The sequence below is a fragment of the Telopea speciosissima genome, chromosome 8 (genome assembly GCF_018873765.1).
Source record: "Telopea speciosissima isolate NSW1024214 ecotype Mountain lineage chromosome 8, Tspe_v1, whole genome shotgun sequence".
NCBI lineage: Eukaryota > Viridiplantae > Streptophyta > Magnoliopsida > Proteales > Proteaceae > Telopea > Telopea speciosissima.
In genome coordinates this window covers 30,617,609-30,640,861 of record NC_057923.1, presented here as the reverse complement: position 1 = coordinate 30,640,861, position 23,253 = coordinate 30,617,609, and the positions used below count along the sequence as shown (strand labels likewise).

At 40.4% G+C, this 23,253-nt stretch overlaps 1 protein-coding gene across 1 annotated transcript; it reads right to left on the bottom strand.

The window, feature by feature from the left end:
* Positions 1-8,412: 8,412 nt before the first annotated feature.
* On the bottom strand, positions 8,413-23,001 carry LOC122670357 (GTP-binding nuclear protein Ran-3-like). Its single transcript, XM_043867199.1, has 8 exons — positions 22,911-23,001; positions 22,749-22,818; positions 22,536-22,592; positions 22,309-22,426; positions 10,127-10,216; positions 9,851-10,030; positions 9,660-9,737; positions 8,413-8,574 (listed from the first exon to the last, which is right to left on the bottom strand). The coding sequence occupies exons 1-8, from the start codon at positions 22,911-22,913 to the stop codon at positions 8,508-8,510; spliced, it is 663 nt and encodes a 220-aa protein (XP_043723134.1). The 5' UTR covers positions 22,914-23,001; the 3' UTR covers positions 8,413-8,507.
* Positions 23,002-23,253: the final 252 nt, after the last annotated feature.

Here is a 23,253-nt window from a genome sequence, read left to right as displayed (position 1 = left end):
CAAGGATTACTATCTTTCTTTGCGGATTCATTCCCGCTTGGTTCACTTCAATGTGCTACCTATTGGTGGGCTCATAAACCAGGTAACCTCTAAGCTTTCAATTTGTTTGGGTATTTTACACCATTGATTAATTTCTTCTTAATGTGTATTTTTTTTCTAATGCTCGATTGCCTCTATTACAGGTGTCAAACATGCAGAGTTCACTTACTGTCTCTATCATGGTCAGCCGTTGAGCCTTCCCAACATAATCATACGGACTCTAGCATACCGAGCGGATCATCTAGAGGAGGGGAATCTTCCTTATGCCAAGCTGATTACCCGGTTGCTATATCACTTCCAGGTTCCTATTGATGATGAATGGAGGACTAAACATGTCACTCCCCTCGACAAAACTTCTTTGAGGAGGATGGATATGATTGGGCGAGAAGGGAGTTTCGAGCCATCACCAGTTAGGGTGCAAGTGGCCAGGGAAGCTGAGGAGGAGGAGGCCAGAGAGCAAGCTGGGGATGGTGATGACCATGATGGTGGTCATGATGCGAGTCATGCTGGTGGTAGAGGGGGTGATGACTCTGATGGTGGTGATGACCAAGGAGATGAGAGGGATGGTGGGGGTCTACCAGTGATCATTCCTCCTACTATTATTGCTTCTCCCATTCGGAAGACATTTCCTTCTACCTCCCAGACAGTTGGTGCTTCTACTTCCTAAACAGCTAGGACTTCTTCGCCACAGGTTGATGCATTTCCCCCACCGCAACCTAGAGAGAGTGATCAGGCAGGTGCACCAGGCCAGGGTTAAATGATTCAGAGATTCTTTGCTTTGGAACAAAGGCTGTAGGCCTAGTACAATGACTTTGTGGCCTTAGTGAATGTGGGATTTGATGACATGGATAACTGGTTGGTCGACATTGAGTCTTGTCTGGGGATTGAGAGAGCTCGGGGCAGGACAGGACTTCGATCTAGGGTGGAAGATCAAGCACAGGACAAGGGAAAGGGACCACCTCAAGATTAGGCCTAGGGTCTATTTCGATTTCCTATTTTTGTTGTGATCTTCTATTTAATTTTAGGTTAGTTTCTATGTGTTAGGATGGTAGAGAGAAGAACACTTTAGTTTCTATGTGTTAGGATGGCAAAGAGAAGAACACTTTTATTTTCTTTTCATTTTATTAGTGTTATGTTGGCCTTGGACGGCCTATGCATGTATGAATGTCTTCTACCTAATGCAATCACATTTTCAACCATCAAGACGTCTCTATCCTATTATTCTTTTGTTTATTAGAAATTTTTATTGTTCGATTCCTAACGCGGAGTAGGTCAAGGTAGTAAATCATGTAGTAAACATGGCAGGGCAAAAGTGCTCTGATACCACGCTGTCACACCCCACTCCCAGGACACTGGCAGTGTGATTGGAATGCCCATATATTCCACACCAAATCCCAAGGATCGACACTTTGTTGTGTCATGTTCACTATCCCGAATATAAACTCATAATTCAGAATTTAAAACAAAGTGGCAGGGGAAGGGAATAATTATATAATTAACTAAAGTAATTCCAAAAGCTAAAGTGATATTATAATAATAAGCATCAAATTATTCCATTATCCTCATTAATATCATTTATCATAACTATAATAGTAAATAACTATAACTATGTCCTAAGGCTTAAAACCAAATTTAATTACATCATTCAAATAACCATTCTCAAAATGAAGTAAAAGCAATATCCATGTCTACTGGGCCTCCAGCCCGCACTACTACAATCCGTAGGTACATCTGTCCAAGAATAATCAGCACCATGATCCTCCTCGTCTGAAACTCCCCAGGCCTCGTACGCCTCTCCACCATGGTACTCCTGCTCGACCTCAATCCGCTCGATCGTACCTACGTCCATATCTAAAAAGAGAGGTCCCTCGAGGGATGAGCTTCCAACTAAGCCTAGTAAGTGATTAAACCATACAAGCAAATGCAATATTATAATGATGCATGATCACACAATGCATGGATGCATTTGTAGATTTTTTTCCCTAGTCAACAAATTCTAGGACTGGGTCAACTGCTACTATGACACCCAAGTAGCATCCTCGATATACAATGCCATAACTCGGATGGCAGTCCGACGATGTCAAACCCATGCCAAAATGGAAGCCTGCAAAACTGGATCCCTCACTGGGTTGTCCGCAAACCCCCAATACATACATCATCTTGGTGGTCAGCCCGATATACCGGTTAGCGCCAGAACTTCACGGTGGGCTACCACAAAAAATGGTCGAGACCCATGGGCATGCCCGACACCTATACCCCTGTCAGTAAGGGTTGTAGCACTAGATACATAATGACCTAACTAGCAAGTCTCTAATGCAATGTAAGGGTACACCCATGTATAATCTAGAGGTCGAGTCCATAGTGGCAAACACAATGGCCTAGCTATCCTCTCGCCCCCTCTAGTTTACACATAGCATACAAGTGGATTGGGTGTGATACCGAAAACACGGTCAGCCAATCACATCCCGATCAAAACCCACGGCACATACACACATCTCAATCAATCATTCTCACATGCCATTCACAATTCCAATTCATGGCAATCACAAGACTTACGCCCTCTCATAGTACTTGGATCCCATGGATAACATTCATCACATATCTGCATGTTCAACACATTCATCATTTCGCATTCAATAAGTATCATCAACATTTGATGCATGTTCATTATCCACAAAGATTCCATAATCATAACCATATCCTAACTTCTAGTATTCAACATGATAAACATAATCCGCTCTTACCATGATCCATCATCCATCTTAGATTGGAATTCAGCATAGCATGCATTAATACTTTCATAACAGCATACTAATTAGCACACAAATGCATGAATGGCATTCTGCGCAAGTTACACAAAAACATTCCATAAATTAAGTCCAAGTGTTTAATCCACTCACAATTGTCATATTGTATATCCTCGAATTTTGTACATGTGTACGCTCCGATCACAAGTGTAGGTTACCCTAAAAAGTTATAATTCAGAGCTGCCATAAATAAGAGAGTGATTGGGGTTCAAACCCAAAGTCCAAAACAGGTCCTACAGTCCAATCTGGTCTCTATGAAGGATCCCTATGGAGGCTCTGTTGTATCCTCTGCAGGCTGCTTCCGCACAGCCCAGAAATGTTATTCTTTAGTTCATCTCGAGCCTTTGCTTGGGCCAAGGCCTTGGGGCCTATGGTGGGTCATTGTGGGAGTAATTTTAGTCTCCTAAACTCCTTTTACTTAGGGGTTCAATCCCCAATGGGACCCATGCATTGGATCAAGTCCTAGCATCATGATCTTCCCATTTTGAGGTCTTACAATGGGGCTTTCATGGTGGTTTGGCCATGGAATGGATAAACATTAGATTAAGATCACCAATTAATACTAATAACACTTAATAGATGGTCTAACTACAGTAGAGAAAGAAGCCCTATGATTTGGATGAAGATTGAATGGATTCCAACATCAAGAATCCCCAAATTGGTGGTTCCACAAGGGGTTCATGGTAACTAAGCCATGGGGCTGTGGTTGGATGATGTAAGGTCAATGGTTGATGTCTTTAACATCCAATAGAATGTCCCATTATAGTAGGGCAAGAAGCCCTAAGCTTTTGCTAAGGATTGGATGGATTTCCAATAAATTTCAAGTGAAATTAACCTAGAATTGATAGGGTTTAGCTTACTTACAATGGGGTTAGCCTAGGACAGCAAGAGGGGACAAGTTCTAGGCTGAAAATGGGCTGCAACACCTCTTTTCCACGAGATCCTAGCTCCAAGCTTGGATCTCCAACAGATTGGGGTGAGGTTTGCACTCTAGAGGGGCTCCAATGGAGGTTAGGGCTCCTCCAACTCTTCCTTCTTCTTCTTCTTCTTTCTTCCTCCTTCCTTAGCTCCCACATTTTCTCTCCTCTCTTAGGTTTGTTAGAAATGATAGAAATGAGGAGAGGAATAGGTTTTTGGCTTAGTTTAGCTAAGTGAATTAGGGTGTGTTTGGGTTGGAATGTTTTAAGGTCCAAAATAGGTTTTAAAAGATATGGGATTCCAAATAGGACATAGGGCACCTATCTTAGGGTTTAGATGAGTGTATTAGATCATAAGTGGGTTAAGTCAGCTTAGGGTGGAGCCCTAGGCTCGAGTCCAAGCGATCCCAAGCAAAGCTACTCGAATCCGAGCTAGATTAGCCTCTGCGGAGGATTCCTGCATCCTCCGCAGGTTGCCCAGAACATCCTCCGCAGAGGGTATTTTGGCCTGATTTGATTCCAATTGATTGGGGGCTTTTTTCATAGATGTATATACATGTGAGGAGGGTATTAATGGACATAAATAGTATACAAATAGCACACATAAAATTTATTAATGTGTGGGTTGATTAGGTACACTAACTATGCAAAGACTTGATGCTCACCTAGTCAGTCTTCTTCCAGGACACCGTATAATTCCTTGTTTCGATACACACTTCACAAAGGCACCAAGTATCAATGTGGCCTGGTCCCAAGTTCCTTTTTCGGTACTATTCACTTCTAGGACTAGTGCTAGGAGGATAATCTATGAACATACGATCAACGAATCTTCCCCACTCTCGATTGAGGAATCTCTCTTCGACCGGTTTCCCCGTTCTCGGGTTGATGATCTTGTGGATTGGTTTAATGATCAATTTAAGTAGTTCACTAGCGAAATATAAACATAATAGATTTTAGAATGAAAATTAAGTTTGGTAACTACCTATGTGTAAATAATTTTCACAATAGATAGGTGAAGAAATTCTCCCATCAACCCATCTTCTTCATCCTCTTCTTTCTTCTGTCTTATCTTTAGACCTTTTGGGTCCTGAAATATAACATCAATCTATGCTCCATGGGAAGGACTGCAATTTGTTATAATCCAAGTCAATTAACCCAATCAATTTGTAACAACACAAAGCAATTAATCCCTTATGCTAGATTGTACGATGCAGCCCCAATCAGAAACCCTCTTTATTTCTCTCTCTCAAATCTAAATGGTATTCTTTAATGGATTACAGCAGATGGGCTGACATACAACATCATCAACCATCAAACCCTAATCCATGAGGTGAAGGGGGTTATCGTCTTCAACCTTGGGACGAAATTGCAACTAGCGGAAACCAGATTTGGTCTCAAGGGAACTTACTCGACTAAGCTTTGTTTACTCTGATATCTCAATCAAAGAATCATACCTCAAAGCCCTCATGAATCCAACTAATATCGTATCCAAAAAATCAATATGTTCCAAGCAATGAACAGCTGCAACAGACCTAGCAGAATGGTCTCTCAACCAGATATGATTTCTGGGTTTACTCACAATAGGAAAGCCGAATGGGGTAGGGGGTTTACTATTTGAATCGCCCAAGAAAGGGGTTCCTTCAACCCTAATCACAGGGAGAAAGAGATAATGGAAACCAAGGAGAAGGACTGTTGTTACTGTTGGACAAGTGTATGTCCATCAAACCCAGTTCGGTCTGGTTCAACCCGGTTCACCTTTGTATTAAACATTTATACATTTTAGTTTAATATTGTCACATGCGATATGAACTTTTTGAGCATTATGTGTCCGTAAATTATACTTAAAATGGTAGTCGCGACTAGGGTTTGGGCTGGGCACCCTTATCATATGGTCGTCGCATTGGGTATGCCTAGACATGTGATGTCAGGGTACGAATGCGAGTAATCACATGTTTAATGTGTGCATTGGCGAAGAATCTACTTTGTCGATTCCCTCATGTATTACTGCCAGATGTAGGAAGGGATAGACATGTGTCACTGATACCCTGTACCTGAGGGAACCCTGTCACTACAAAGTGTGATCGCATTCTTTGGTTCATCAATGACTGAGACTCAAGCGAGTCAAAGCCGGTGTTCTGGGAATGCGTGAACACTTTTGTGAGTGAAGGAATTATCCAACACGATCACCACTGCCCAATTGGGGAACACCAAGATAGAGACTGTCTGTGCATGGTTGAATCAGAATCTGGATCCAGTACCGTTTTGGAAATGGTTTTGCAAAATTTATTTTACATAAAATGATACATTATTTATAGTTATTTCAAATAAAGTGTTTTATCGAGTTTTGTGGGACCTGATCGGATGCACAGACGCTCTTATATGGACATGTACTATGGATTGGGGTTTGGCAGTACATGTGTACATGCCCTAGATTCCATAATGATGGTGTTGATTAGTGGGGGGGTTGTATATGATAAATTGTTATCATATAGGGAGTTATTTGGAATTTGCTAATTTAATTGGTTCTTTATTTAATTAATGGATTTGACGCTAATTTTAATTATCCATTAATAATTAAATAAATAATCTAATTAATACTTTCCCTATTAGATTCTACTTCTTCACCTGTGTAGCACTTTGAGTTTAAACAGAACTGCCAAACTGAGAGAGAGAGTCAGACTCTCACTAGGGCTCTATCAAATCTATCTAGGATTTAATTAAACCCTATTATTATAAATAGGGGACCATAAAACGCAGAAGAGTGAGGAGCAGACACTCTCTGTCCTACGTTTTTGGTTTCTCTCTCTCCCTCTTGTGATCTCTCTTCTTCTTCTTGCTTCTCTCACGTGTGTTTGAGAGTTAGGGTTTGTGAAACCCTAGATCTGTGCTGAGGAGTTTGAGGGCATCTGGGATTGGTGTGTAGAACCTTGGTAGCACCATTAGAGGTTCAGATCTATTTGCTTGGAGCGCTCACTGGAGGAAGAACCACTGTCTATTGGAGGAGCAACACTTGAGCTCACCAGGTTAGCAGTTCTTTATTAATCCCTTCTGTTCATTGATTATTAATATTTATGGGATGCGAAAGAAACTCGAATCGATTAATTTTTGTTGCGCATTCGAGTATGGGATGAATCCCTCTTGCCATGTGATGGACTAGAGACGAATTTCTCCGTCCCTATTGTGATAATTAATTTTATGGGATGTAATAGGGAAGGAGAAACCCTAATAGGGATGCACCAGGGTTCCCATGGGCGACCATGGGAAACCCTAAAATTTAATGGGGCACCCATGGGACACCATGGGATAACCCAGGGTGTGCAAAACCCTAATTTTTCTATATATTGGTTTCCCTAGGGAACCATGATTTGATCCCTGGACCGTTGTTTGACCAACAGTTACTGCCTAGAACAGAGAAGGAATAGTAAAGGTAACGACAACTACGAAGTTGGCCCTGAAGCTGGCCTTCGTCCTCCAGGAATTGACTCCTATGCTGCCATTAATTTGTATCGTCTACCTCCTCCTGTCCATGTGGATTTGGAAGGGATGGGCAGGCTACGGGTGGGTTTCTCAAAGAAGAAGAAGAGAAGAGGCGGGTGGAGGAGGAAAAAGAACTCAATGGGTGGAGAAGGGGGTTGCAGGAGGAGGAAGAAGAAAGGACTAGGAGGAGGTGCAGACTTTCCTTTCTAAAAATAAAGCAAATGATGCTTTTACCCTCGACTTTGAGGGTTTAAGAGCACATGCTCGTTAAAGAGCGAAAAAATGGAGGAAATATAGATTTTAGCCATAATCCATAATGGACTCTTGAATCCATTATCATTTTGAGGGTGTTTCCAATTATTTTGATATTTTGTAAATAGAAATGGGGTCCATAAATTGTACCAAACACTTGTAAAAACGTTTGTGTCAGAAAATGAAAATGGAAGTGTTAATTGAATTCTTATATGTTGTCTTTCAATAATTGTTTATTTGTACAATCATATATTTACTAATTAATATTGTTATCATTAACTATTAATTATTGTCATTATATATTATTAATATTTGTTTTGGTTTAACCGATTTAACATTAGTAAACGGTTCAATCAGTTTAAACCGTTTAACTAACCAATATCAATTTTAAAACCAAAACCAAACCATTTAGTAAAACTTCTTCTCCCTTTTACTAGCTAGCTTAGAACCGTTTAGGAACCAATACCATCCCATTGATAATCAGGACCGGTACCTACTACCTAGTCTTGGTCCCATTAACTAAATGAGACAGTATTGGGATAGACACCTTTGGTACTGATACCGATACAAACCCGTCCCGTATACCGGGAACTGCCCCAATTGACACCCTTAGACGGAGTTGGTTGGGAACGAGTGTAGTAGAAAGAGGAAAACTCATTAGGCTAAGGTACCAAACGTCTTGGACGTTTTTTGCCCCTCATGGAAGAACCATCTAAGCTTATGAAAGGCTTTGCAACCCACAATTCAACAAACTAAAGCATCTTCAGAGGATCAATAAGCATACTCCAAGTAAGAACAAGATTACTACTGCTAGCCCAACACTGGTGCAAAGTTATTCTGTGTGGTGTTCTGTATGGAGGAGAGCCACAAAGAATACTCATAACCTACCCTCAAAGATAAATATTTAAAAATAATAAATAAATTCCAACCCATATTCCCATTACAGACGCCCTACTAACTGAGCAATAAAGAGCCCAATAATATTCATCTGAATAAAATGGAAAAGAACAACCCATTACTCGAATGCATCATCATCATCAGGAAGAGGCTGTGCTGCCGCTGCCGCCAGTTCAGCTTCATGCCTGGAACATTGTAAGCAAACTCAACATTAGTCAGCTAATCACCACGAAAAAATATATTAAGATTCACAATTACTATGGACTAGCCCCTCTTCTTCCACTTCTTTCTGCTTAGGACTACTCTCCTCTTCCACCCCAACTCCCCACCCCCAAAAAAAAAATCTGGACATGCAAAAGCAAGGACTCATTCTCTACTGGAAAAGCAAGATCCAATTCCATAAAACAAAATCAGTTTGGTGTAGATTCAAGTTAACTTTCACTAAAAGCAAGAGGCGCAAAGAAAGCTCAGATTGAGAGAAAAATTACATATACCCATCTGATCACTCTAACTATAACAAAAAAGATGCATCTTGTTGTAACCAAAGTGGTGAACTGAGAAGTTGTAACATTCTTTTAATTGCTCCTTGTCTTATTCCTAAAAGTTCTCTAAGTTAAGGGTTAATTAAGGTTTTCAAAATAATTTTAAAGTGATTTACATCATGTCATTCTCAAGAACTGTCATTGACTTGCACACTGTTTGAGTACACATGTGAAATGACAGGATTTTACTCTCGTTGAAAGAAAAAAATGTATTTTATTAAAAGGGAAGAAAAGTAAGGTTACAACTTTTTCACCAACTTTGGTTACAAGGCCACCCCAGGCATCATGGGAAACCCTCACCCAATTTATATTTTACTTTTAGACTTCTAGTGGAAGAACTCTAAAAGGTGTCCTGTAAAGCACTTCCAATATAATCAAAACCAAAGCAACCCCAAGAGTACTTAACGTATTCCTGATTATTCGTGAATTTTTTTTTTCTGACTATTCTTTACTATGGGGTTTAAGAGTTAAAAATATTTTAAAAAAATCATAAAATTTCCCAATTCCTTTGCATGCTCATTCATTCCTCAACAGATTGCAGAGCACACACTATTTTTTCCAGCTTACTTTTGAGGTTACAACTATCTTTTATTTTATGCATCAATCACTAAATTATTTTTTGTTTATAAATCTCACAATTCAAATCTGCCTCTTCATTGGTAATTGGTGAGATGGCACGCAAGTTTGATCACTGAAGAAAACTTCAAGAGGAGATTTGGATCACTTACTGTTCTTGTGTGGCCATATCAATATGAACTTCAGGAGGAGCAAGTGCAGGTGACTCAACGAAGTGGAGGTTAGGATCGCTGCAAGTTCCCAATCAAAGACACTAGTAAGCTAAACAATTGCAGAAAAAGAACTAGTAATCAAAAAAGAAATTAAAATGCAATAGATTAAGTTCCCTTTCGCTCGACGTTACCCAGCAAGTTTTCTTGCAAGATACAGGTACGGTTTCTCGAAGTTGTAGTTGCTCTTTGCAGAGATTTCATAGTACTGGAGATTCTTCTTACGGTGGAATGTGACCTGCTTCGCCTTCACCTGCCTGTTCTTGACATCAACCTTGTTTCCACAAAGAACAATAGGAATATTCTCACACACCCTATGATCACAAGAACAAAAGTCAATTAAAATTATCAATCGGGAAGTCTATCATCTCTAAATGACAGAAAAATTAACTCATTAGTTTTAAAATCACCTGCAGAGATCCCTGTGCCATGTAGGAACATTCTTGTACGTCAAACGTGCAGTGACATCAAACATAATAATGGCGCACTGCCCATGGATGCTACATACACAAAAAAATTGAATTAAAAAAATGATCGGTTATTAAAGGCAATAGAAGAAAAGAAAGATAGACTAAAATGTGCGACAACAAATTGAAACCACAAGGTCTGACATTAAGCCCAAACTGGAAGGAATTGTCGAGAAGTTCAAATGTCATTCAAAAAGAAGGTCCACATATAAAGGATCAGCTCAAAAGTAGACTCATTCAGCAAGCTCGATTCAAGAGATAAAATGCTTTGGATACCGCAAATTTTTTGAGCTATTGATGTATACAACTATTAAAAACTGTTTAAAGCAGCACCCAAATTACAATCAGTTATCTGTTTCAGGAAATACGTCCTCTTAGAAAAAGTCATTTGGTGCCTTTTCACAATTCCATTGAGTCAATGCTTCATAGATAGATCAAAACGGCTGTCCCACATGTCCATACTCAGATTTTACCAAACAAATCTACTGACAACAATGAAGTAAGCATGTGGTGCTACTGTTCAGAGCTTCCAAGAGAACCATTTAAGAATTCAACTTTTGCATTATGAGAAATATATGCTAAATTATATTAGTTGCACAAAACTTTCATCCCATAATTTTATCATATCCCCCAAATACTACTGTCTCATTTGAATGCTTCATACATGTTATGTCCTAAAAATTCAATATGACAAGCATTGATCAGCACATAAAGAACAACTTTATAAATTTAAATGAGCCTTAAAGCATAAACAAGTATAGTAAAGAGCTTAGAGACCATAGGTCTAAATAATTAGTGCAATAAGTAAAGGGTGTCAATCGGTTCCATGCCTTGATGGTGTGAACCAAAATCGAACCGAGTCGGTTCTGGAAGTGGAAACCGAAACCGAACCTTCGGTTACGGTTCTAATTCGGTTTTCCAATACGGGTCTAATTCGGTTCTCCAATATGGTTTCAATTCAGTTCTTCAATACGATTCCATTCTGCTAGGCTGTCAATTGTTGTTGCCGTGTTGTATTCTCAAGAAACTCTATTTGTATAAATATAATGCTCACAAAACCTTAAAGGAACCAGAAATATTCATAAATAAATAAAAATCCCAAGTGAGTTCTCCACTTTCAGATCTTATATTTCAGCTTATTTCCCATCAATAAAGTCAGAGAAACACGTCAAAATTATAGTTCCAAAAGGAAAGGCAACACCATTAAAAACAAAAAGATATATGGTTTTGGATTTAAGTGTGGTATTCGGTTTGGTTTCAGTTCAAACCAACGGTTTTTGAACTAAAACCGAACCAAACCGAATTAAATGCTCATATATTAGAACCGAAACCACACCGAATTTATTCAGTTCGGTTAATTCGGGTTGTTTCGGTTTGGTTTTGACACCCTTAGCAATAAGCATTATCCCAACTATTAGAAAACAGAATCTAAGTAATCAGACCAAGAGAAAATAAGGAGAGAGAGAAGAGAAGATGCCGTCAAAAGTATGGAAAGAGCCAGCCTGCGATAGTCTTGTAATATCTATCGCAGGCCCCTCTTCCCTTATATATACAAAGCACTAAAAAAGGGTCTAAATTATCCATTGTTCACGCGGTTGCTGTTCACGTGAACAGTAACTCGTGAACAGTACTAAACAATTAAATAAATCTAAAACAATTCCCCCACCGGTTTCTTTAAACTACCCCTAGTATCTCAACACTCCACCTCTAGCTGGATATATACAAGTACGAAAACTAGGAGCAAACAAAAACTTAGTAAACATAGTTAATTGATCGGTAGAATAAACAAAAGGAGTCTCAACTAGCTTCTTCAAAACTGCATCACGAACAAAGTAACAATCCACTTCAATATGCTTAGTCCGCTCATGATAGACCGGATTACTGTTCACGTGAACAGTTACTAAATAATTAAATAAATCTATAAGGTCTAAACTACCCCTAGTATCTCCCCCTCAAACTGGAGCATATATATCACCAATGCTCAGCTTGTTACAAGTACAAAAATTAGGAGCAAACAAAGACTTAGTAAATATATCAGTTAATTGATCAGTAGTAGAAACAAAAGGAGTCTCAATTAGCTTCTTCAAAACTGCATCACGAACAAAGTAACAATCCACTTCAACATGCTTAGTCCATTCATGGTAGAGCGGATTAATGGCAATACATATAGCTGTTTGGTTGTCACAATACATCTTCATGGGTGTAGGCACAGGAAAACCATCTCAAGAAGTAGAGATTTAAGCCACATCAGCTCGGCCGTAGTATGAGTCATGACTCTATACTCTGCTTCAGTACTCGACCTGGTAATTGTCGTATGTTTCTTGATGAGGAAATCTCTAAGGCAATCCCCTCCCATAAATCCAGTAAGGCCCCTGATCCTAATGGCTTCAGCATGGGTTTTTTCCTTAGCTGTTGGGACTTGGGATTCTATAAAAGGAGATCTCTTTAAAGATATCCGTAGCTTCTTCTTCAAGCCCAGCCAACTTGCCCAGGTCAATCAGACCTTCATCTGTCTCATCCCTAAGAAAGATGGAGCGTCTTCCCTGTCTGATTTCAGACCTATCTCCCTCTGCAATCTTCTCTACAATTCATCGCCAATATCCTCACCAATAGGATTCAAGCGGTCATCCCCTATCAATCTGCCTTCATCTCTGGTCGGAGCATTACTGACAATATTATCCTCTGCTCTGAAATCGTTCAAGGTTTGAGCGAAAATCTCACTCTCCGGCGGCCCTCATGAAAATCGACCTTCACAAAGCTTTTGATTCCCTTCGCTGGGACTTCATTTGTAATGTGCTCTCTCAAATGGGCTTTCCCCCTACCTTCGTCCTCTGGATTTTCGCTCGCATTTCCTCCCCCTCCTCCTTTGTCCTTGTTAACGACTCCCCCGTCGATTTCTTTAAATCCAAAGTTAGGATTTGCCAAGGCTGCCCCCTCTCCCCTTTCCTGTTCTCTCTCGCTTTAAAAGTCCTTTCTAGGAGTCTCCAAACCAAAACCGATCTCCATCTCATCTCCCCTATCCCCAAATGTAAACACATTAACCTCACCCACCTTGCTTTTGTAGATGACCTGATGATCTTCTCCAAAGCCTCCCCCTCCTTGATCTCTGCAATCATGTCTTCTCTCCACCTTTTTGAGTCTCTCTCTGGCCTTCGCATTAATCTCCTCAAATCCAAAATCTTTCTCTCTAGTATCCCTGAGTCAAACAAAGAGACCCTCCTGCGTCTGACTGGTTTCTCCATTGGAGCCCTTCTTGTCAAATACCTCAGTCTCCCTCTCATCCCCGCCAGTCTCTCCAACCACCATTGCACTCCCATGCTTGACAACATTTGCAAGAGTCTTCAGCTCTGGAAAGGCAAACTCTTCTCCTATGTTGGTAGACTCCAGTGCATCCAATTTGTTTTCCAAGCTTCTTACATCTACTGGTGTGGTATCTATGGCATTCCTAAAGCCACCATCAAGGCTACGGAACACCTTCTGTGTTCTTTCCTCTAGAAAGGAAAAGAAACTTCCAAATTCCTCCACCCTATCAGTTGAAAGACCATCTGTCTCCCCAAATCCGAAGGAGGCTTGGGTATTCGTTGCATCTGTAACCCCCTTGCTATCCGTTCTATCACTTCCTCTATTGCTGATGGTTCTTCCATCTCCCTTTGGCTAGACCCTTAGCACCCTCTTGGGGTCCTCTATAATGGCTTTGGCTCCAGGTCAATCTACTCTTTTAGCATCCCTAAAACTGCACCCTCTCCTCCCTCATTTCTCTTGGCCCCCTCCCTCCCTCCATCCTTCCATCCTGTCCTAGATCTGGCCTTACCTCCCCCTTCTCCCCCCCCCCCATCCCCTTTATGCGGATAAGGTTGTTTGGTTCCCTTCCCCCAATAGCCTCTTTAGTTTTAGCTCTGCCTGGAATTTTGCTCGGACCCCTGGCTCCCTGGTTCCTTGGCACAAGCTAGTTTGGTTCAAAGGCCACATCCCCAGGCATAGCTTCATAGCCTGGCGTACCTTTAGCCTTTGCCTCCCTACCCAAGCCTTCCTTCTCCACTACAACATCCCTGTCTCCCCTTCTTGTGTCCTTTGTTGGAACGGCTCCAAGGACATTGTCCATCTCTTGTTTGCTTGTCCTTTTACCTCTACCATCTGGAAAAAAACCCTTGTTTTCATCTGGCCCCGTTGCAGGAGACCCCTTGCCTTTGAGAGAGAATGGCTCTGGTTGGACATGACTTTTTCTGGAGCCACTATATGTGAAACTATTGGAAAGCTCGTTTTCGGCTCTACTATCACATTTGGATGGAGAGGAATCTCAGGAGATGGACCTCCAACTCTCGATCTTTTAATTCGATTTGGAAAGCCATCTCTTTTGATGTTTCCTCCAAGCTCAGCTTCATCACTAATAGCTCTATTTTAGATTCCCCAAGGAACAGACACATTGATGTATCCTAAGGCCTTGATACTTCTCTTTGCAGCCCCCCACCTCTACGTAGGTTGGCTTATGGCTTTGCCCCCCCTTCTCCTCCCCCATTTTTTTCCCCGCCCCCTCCCAGGGTTTGGTAATAGATTCTATTCACAAAAAAAAAAAAAAAAAAAATTACCCCCAACAAATGTACAATATCTTGTAGTCAAACGACGATCGCTGGCCGATCCAGCCCAATCAGCATCTAAAAAGGCAACTAACTCCATATGCTTATTAGGATGATAAATCAACCCTTTACCAAGGGCACCCTTTCAGTAACGAAGGATACGTACAGCTGCATCACAATTAGCTTTCTAAGGAGACTGCATGAATTGACTGAGATCTCCAACTGCAAAAGAAATGTCTGGTCTGATAACTATAAGGTATATCAAAATCCCGATCAAACTCTTGTATTGATGCACATCTTTGAGAAGATCACCATCATCGATACCAAACTTCTGATAAGGTTCCATAGGAATATCCACTGGCTTTAACGCAAGCATACCAGTGTTAGACAAAAGGTCAAAGACATTTTCTTTGAGACAAACTAATACCCTCCTTGCTTCTCACAACCTCAATACCAAGAAAATAGTAAAAGTCACCTAGATCCTTGGTCAGAAAATGTTGTTGTAGATATGTCTTTACCTCTGCATACCAGCCACATCATCATCAGAAATCATAATGTCATCCACATAGATGACCAAGACAACCAGCTTACCCCCTCGGCGATGAACAAACACCGAGTAATTTGAATGGCACTATGAGAAACCACAAGATAACACTATAGCACTAAACTTCTCAAACCATGCTTTGGGCGACTATTTGCGACCATAAATAGCTTTATGTAACTTGCAAACCTGAGAACTATTCTCCCCCTGAGCAACATAACCGGGAGGCTGCTCCACATAAACCTCCTCACTCAAATCACCATACAAAAAAGCATTATTAATGTCTAACTGAAACAACGACCAATTAAAATTAACAGAAAGAGAAATAAGTAAACGAACGAATTCAGTCATGCAACAGGAGAGAAAGTCTCAAATTAGTCAACCCCATAAGTCAAAGTATACCCCTTGGCAACTAGACGAGCCTTGAGCCGCTCAATATAGCCATCAGGGACGTACTTAATAGTGTAAACCCAACGACACTTAACCAGGTCCTTACTAGGAAGCAGATCTACCACACTCCAGGTGTTACGGGTCAAAAGGGCATCCATTTCAACATCCATGGCGGCTTTCCAGCCAGGAAGACGAAAGGTCTCAATACGATTCTTGAGTATAGTAGAGGTAGATAAAGACAATGCAAAGCCATGAACAGTAGGTGGTAGATAAGAGAGTGAAACAAACTGATCTATAGGATAAACGACCATAGACTTTCGAGTGCAGGAACGTGTACCTTTGCGTAAGGCAGTTGGTAAGTCAACAAGCAAGGAAGTAGGCGGAGCTTCACCAGAGGAAGAAGCTGGTAGAATTGGTGAAACCGTTGGAGCAGTAGGAACCCCATCATGTTGCATTGTCTTATTTCGTCGCTAATATACCTGTATAGGTGGAAATGGAATAAGGCAAGGATAGGAGGAGGAACAACAATGTGCCACTCGTCCTCAAAGGAAGGAGTAGGTAGAGGGAAGTAAGAGCTGCCCTCAAAGAAGGTGACATCAACACTCACAAAATACCTATGGGAGACAAGATCAGAACACTTATACCCTTTCTGAGCACGAGGGTAACCTAGGAAAACACAGTTAGGCTACGTTTGGTAACTGTCTCAAGAACGTTCTTTGGCATTCTTTCGTTCTCCGAGAACGAAAAAACGGGTAAAAAGTGTTTGGCAAATCGGTTCGTTCTTTTGGTCTATAAGAACGAACCGGATGGAAAATTGGTCTATGAAACGGGTTTTACAGAACACCTCAGAGGTGTTTTTTCATTCTTCAAGCCAAATCAACAGCACAAAATCAACATTTGATTTGGAGAAAAACCCGTTACAAGGGCTGAAGAAAAACCCGTTACAAGGGCTGAATATCGACTCTCTCTCGCTCATCTCTCTGCAACTCTCTCTCGCTCACTGTCTTTCTCTTACTATCTCGCTCTTAACCTGCGCTCTCTACAACTCTCTCTCGCTATCTCGCTCTCTCTCTCTCTTTGTTTTTTGTGAAGACCTAATCTCATTTTGGGAAACTTGATCTAACCTAATCTTGTTATGACGTTCTCTCTCTCTTGCTCTCTGTTGTTTATCCTCCACCAACAAGCTACTACGCAGCACCGGCACCGGCACCCTCGAACCCAATTGTGCCTACTTCCCCTTCTACTATTATAGCCCCCTCCGCCTCTTGGCTTCTCAAATTCCGTCCAACTGAAAGCTCCTATTTTGTTATCAACAATACTCATTCTTTTCTTTCTACCCTTTTAAAAGATCTTACTACAAATAAATAACTGTTTAGATTTGCTGATTTCCAAATTAGAGACAGAGAAAGAGCGCCTTTGAGTTTATGGGAGGAATTCCTGAATTTCTCAAATGCCTTTCTCGATCTGATGGCGCCAATCAAAGAAGACGACAAGGTTTTGGTTCCACGAGGTACGAATGAAGAAATGGTGGAAATTAACGGCCTCCACCTCTGTATCTCACTTGTCTTCTGTACTACTCTTCTCCCATTCTTATAGGCTTTGTGTTTATTTTCTAGTAATGTCGTTTTTATTTTTCTTATAAATATAAATGTGATTAGAAATAAAGACATTAACGATTCTTGATTCCCTCATTATTGTCTTTTTGCTTTCCCCTACCAATTCTTGTTACAGTTTAAGGTCTCCTTTAGAAAGAAGGAAATATAATTGAAGAAATCTGCTTCACTTTTACGTTTTCCCTTTATCCTTTATTGATTGTGCGTAAAACTTAATCTGCTTCACTACTTTGTTAATCACCTTTCTTCTTTCTGATGATGCCTTTTCTCCCCAACTGGGGTGATGTGGTGCAAGTTGCAGAGGTGGGCTTATGAATTCTTTGTTTTTGGGGGTGGAAAAAGTCATGTTTGGGAAAGATTGGGAGAGCTTGAAGGTCACTTGCAATCCAATCCAGTGACCACCCAAAGCTGTAATAAACAAGTAGCAGTATTTATGGTAGGAACAGAGGAGATATTCTTTTCTTCATTCTTAGTTGCATGAAGATTAATTTGAGTTTTAAGTTGTTGAAGTTGTATTTTCAGTTTTAAATAACTATAATTTGACATATTTTGGTTATGTTAAGGTTGGTAAGAGAGAGATTTAAATTTATGCTGAGGTTGGTAGGAGAGAAAATGATTTGACAAGTATTTTTTTGTATAATTCAGATGGCAATAGCATTATTGCAATTAATATCAAATTTGGAAGAACATGTTTTACCAAACGACATTTTTGTTCTATTATTGTTCCGAAAATGTTCTTGAGACCGTTGCCAAACAGTCATATTCATATACAGAATGCCGTTCTAGACCAGAAACGCTAAAGAACATTTCTGGTCACGAACGGGTGTTCTTTATTAAGACCGTTACCAAACACAACCTTGGTAGACCTAGGAGAAAGCTTATCAGAAGATAAGTGTAAGTTATGAACGAGGCATACACAACCAAAAACACGTGGAGGTAAATCAAAAGTAGGTAAGCTGGGAAAAATAATTGAAAACGGTGACTTGTCGACAAGAACAGAAGATGGCATACGATTAATTAAATAATATGTAGTTAACACCCCCTTCACACCAAAATTGCTTTGGAACATGATAGTATGTGCCACCTCTAACAGGTGTTTATTTTTCCGTTCTGCCACTCCATTTTGTTGTGGAGTGTAGGAACAGCTAGTCTAGTGAATCATACCACGGACAGCACAAAACTTAGAAATTTCATTTTGAACATATTCCAATGCATTATCAGAACGAAAAACTTTAATTGAAGTGTCAGACTGAGTCTTAACTTCATATAAAAATTTTGGAAAACTGACAAAATTTGGAACGACCCTTCAAGAAGTACAACCATGTGAGATGGGAAAAATTGTCCACAAAAGTAACAAAATATATAAAACCATTCTTATTCTTGACACGACAAGGACCCCAAATGTCAAAATGGAATAAAGAAAATAAAGACGGACTACGAGCCACAAACCGAAAAGGAAAAGACACACGATGGTGTTTTCCTAACTCACAGGCTCCACACTCTAACCTAGACACAGACTTAAAGAAGGAAATAAAAGTTTTAACCTATATATCGATAGATGACCTAAACGGCAATGCTATTGGAAGGGAGTCACACCACCAACAAAATGAGCAACAATAGAAGAAGTACAAGAAACAAAGTGGAGATAATACAGTCCATCCTTTTCACGCCCTCCACCAATGTCTTCTTCATGTGAAGATCCTGAAAAACACAATGAGTAGGAACAAATGTTACAAAACAATGTAAGGCTTTTGTAAGCTAACTAACGGAAAGAAGACTTAATGGAAATTGAGGAACATGCAGTATAGAAGAAAGACTAATGGAAGAGACTGGAGAGACTGTACCAGAACCAGAAACAGGGGTAGAGGGCCCATTAGCAAGTAACACAGATGAAGAATGAGTATTATTTGTAGAGGATGTAAACAAGGAAGACTCACCAGTCATATGGGCAAAGACCCCGGAGTCAATAATCCAGGGAGGAGAAGTAGTGCTAAAGGCAAGTGTACCTGCATGAGCGAGGGTAACAGCGGAGGATGAAAGCCCTGCAGATGTATTTCTGGAGACCTCAAGACTTTGTAAACGCCATAATATCTAAGTAATATCATCACAGTGAGGAGTAGTAGATGAACTGCCACCTGTCATAGATCCTGGTAGAGAGTCACCAGTAGATACTATATCACTACCACCATCAGACGTTGCATGATTGGCCAATTGATTTGCCCATTTTGGCTTGCCATGCTTGGCCCAACAAATATCAACCATATGATTGGATTTACCACAATGAGTGCACTGCCAATTAGAACGATCACCATGCTGACCACCACCACCACCACGGCCACGACCACAACCACAACCAACAATAGAGGTATAGTTATCCTTAGGGAAGGAGTCAGATTTACTAGGAGAAGCAATGTGTTGAAGATGAGAGAAGGTATCAGCAAGTGTGGGAAAAGTCTCACCAACAAGTATGTGTTCCTTGACTGTCTTCAGATCAGAGTTCAAGCCAACAAGGAACTTGGACACAAAAAATTCATTGCGTTGAGCCTTGAGTTTGTTTATATCAGTTGTGAGAGGCTAAAACACATCCAATTCTCCAACCAAGCCTTTAAAGGCACTGTAGTAGTCTTGGAGACTTATTTGATTGCTGGAGTTGGAACAATTTCTCATAAAGGTCATAGACACGATTCATGTTCTTTTCTTGAAAGTATGTATCCTTCATATCATCCCAAAGTCCTTTGGTAGTGTTGTGGAACATGACGTTGGCAGCAATATCAAGATCCATGCTATTCCACAACCATATGAGAGTGATGGCATTCTCCTTTATCTACTCACTGTATCCATGATCATCAGAAGCAGGAGGAGATCAAATGTAATATATTTAAGCTTGTCTTTGGCCATGAAATAACTTTCACAGCCTGAGCCCATAATAAATAGTTGGAGCTTCCCTTGAGCTTGATGGAAGTAATAGTAATATTACTGTATCAGTAGGAGTAATAGTGAGAGACTTGTTCTCAGCCATAGCAACATGTACCAATATGGGCAGCAACAATAATAAAGCGATTAGGTTTCAGGGTTTTGGAACCAACCCAAATCGATAGGCAAGAGGAATAGTTGTATCAGTACAGATACCAGTAATCAGCAATATATAATACCAGTATGAACCCAATATAGGGCAACAACAATCACCAGCAGCAAAGGAAGCAAAAAACCAAGCCCCCAGATAAATCGATTCGGCTACAGGGTTTTGAAAAACCCAAATCGATTGGTAGAGTAATGTGTAAACCAAGAGCAGCAATAAGGACTATAAATCAGCAATAGACAATACCAGAGTAGGTGTAAAGTAGGGCTGGAATGATGAACCAGCAGTAGGAAAAAAAAAACTTCAGAGTAGAAGAGGACCATAAATCAGTCCAAGGTAGAAATCGATTCTTCAGGGTCTTGGTATAGCATCAACCAATGGAGCACATAGTCTCGTAGAATCATATATCCGAGAGATCTAAGCAAGAAGAGCCGCAACCATAGTAGAAGTACCAATCATATCCATATAATCAGAGCAGCAGCCATCAACCAAGGAGAAAACACCAATATCGATCTCAAAAGAAAACCCTGACAATAATCGATTTCTCCAGTATGGGGAAAATAGTAGGGTCTTCAATCAGCAGTAGTAGACCATCAAATAGGTAGTATAGGAGCACTCTATTAATGAAAGAAGGAGGCTTAATGCATAGCAGAAGCAGCAATAGGTGGCTGCACACCACAGGATTTAAAAAAAAAACAAAACGGAAAATCAGCAAAAGAGAGGAAAAGAAACTCTTGGTTTGATTACAGAGGCTCTGATACCATGTTAGAAAACAGAATCTAAGCAATCAAACCAAGAGAAAATAAGGAGGAGAGAGAAGAGAAGATGCCGTCAGAAATATGGAGAGAGGCAGCCTGTTAGTGTTGTAATATCTTTCACAGGCCCTTCTTCCCTTATATATATAGAAAGCACTAACAAGGGACTAAAATACCTACTGTTCACACAGTTACTGTTCACATGCATAGTATCTCGTGAACAGTACTAAACAATTAAATAAATCTAAGAGGTCTAAACTATCCCTAGTATCTCAACACCAACAATTTGGATCCTCTGCTGCCGCCTGTATGGCCTGGTGTGCAGCCACACACAGGCAGGGCGTGGACCCCACCCGAGCCGGGTGCTCGAGCAGTGGGTAGGGTGGTCATTTCGCCCCTGCCTATGTGAGGCTGCAGGCCAGCCACATGAGCAGGCAGCAGCAGAGGATCCTGATGAATATTTGAGTACAAATGTCAACCAAATTGGCCGACCACCCTTCCCCCTCCCCCAAAAAAACAGCTGGAAACCCAAATAAATTCCTCAAAAAGGACTTATCCACTGGCATATAAATCCAACAGCAGTGGTAAATTAGATCCCTGTAGACAATATAGTATCATCACTTACACTCAACAAAGAGAAATATCGCTTCCACAACATGCAGCCTTTACCATTGAAGAACCCTAAACAACAAATATCAATATAAAACAACATGAAGCTACATGAAACAGAAAATCTATCTTTTCGGTCAATATGCAAGTAGAAGTTGAACAGAGATTTATTCAATAATCTACCATTACCTTTTGAAGAAATTGAGCAACTCTTTTCCCAAGATAGTCAAGCAAGGAAGTAATGGACGCACACAAAAAGATAACAAATGGTGATACATTTCAGCCTTTGTATGCTGTACTGACACAATATAAATACTGCTGTTTTCTAGTAAGGATCAGAGTGGCTATCAAACAAGCATTGAATACAAAGGGTACAAACAAGAGTCATACAAACAAATGAAGGTAGTAGGGCATTCCAAAATTTAATGAGCAGAACACATGAAGAAAATATATATAAAAGCTGGAACGTAATGTAATGAGAGTCATCTACCAGGGACATTGGTTCATGAAAACCAACAAGTTACAGAAACAGAGATTGGGGTATTCGATGGAAAAACAACTCACTAATAGCCGTCTCTGAGTCCACCAAATTTCTCCTGACCCGCAGTATCCCAACAATAGAACCTAATTTTCCCACAGTTGGTATGGAAGTCCAAGGGATGAACTTCAACGCCAATAGTCGCTGAAAATAACAATGCCAAAAAATAGAGAACATGAACCAATCTACCAAACACTATTAACACATTATGAACAAGTAAAGAAACTGGAATTCATAAGGATAAAACACTTACGCTCATACTTCTTTTCAAATTCTCCAGTGAGATGACGTTTAACAAAAGTAGTTTTCCCTGCATTGCATCAAAGAAGATAGTTTTACCATTCTAGATTCAAAAATCAATTCCAAAGCAACCGAACAATAGAAACAAAAAGCAGCTGAAGAAAAGTTTTAAAAATTGATCTAGAAGGTGAAATAACGATATACATATCAAACGAAAATACGATACCTGTGCCGCCATCACCGACGATCACGAGTTTGAAGGTAGGGTAATCCACAGTTTGCTGGTTCGGTAGCGCCTGTTGATAAGGAAACGAAGGTCGAAGGAAAAATCAGCAAAATTACTAAATCTAAGAGAAACCCTAGCAGAACTAGAAAGGAGAAACTATACCATTTTAATAGTTCCTCTGTGATTCTCTTGTCGCCGCTGATAGTATGAAAACTGAGAAAAGAAGTTTGGGAGGTATTTTTTTTTGCCTCCGGGCGATTTGAAATAGGAAACTTCACACAACACGAGAGAGCAGCAAAGGCTTGGATTTATATAATGAAAATCCCGGTTCGTTGGCTTTCGATTGACGCAACCATCCTTGTCGTCCGATTAGGCTCGCCCAGAGCCCTGAACAAAGACTGGGCAAAAGATTTTTGGGCTTGACGGCGGGTAGAGTCGGAAATTTCTGGCTCTGACTTAGGGTCGGGTTGGTCAAGGTTGAGGCCTCGGGCTAAGCTCCGCACGA

Bases quoted from the DNA above. Each gene is read 5' to 3' on its own strand.
- LOC122670357 (XM_043867199.1), bottom strand. The intron at 22,427-22,535 runs GTAAGTGTTTTA...TGTTATTTTCAG, and splicing joins ATTTGAAAAGAAGTATGAGC to CGACTATTGGCGTTGAAGTT. The intron at 10,031-10,126 runs GTGATTTTAAAA...TTGTGATCATAG, and splicing joins TGGCACAGGGATCTCTGCAG to GGTGTGTGAGAATATTCCTA.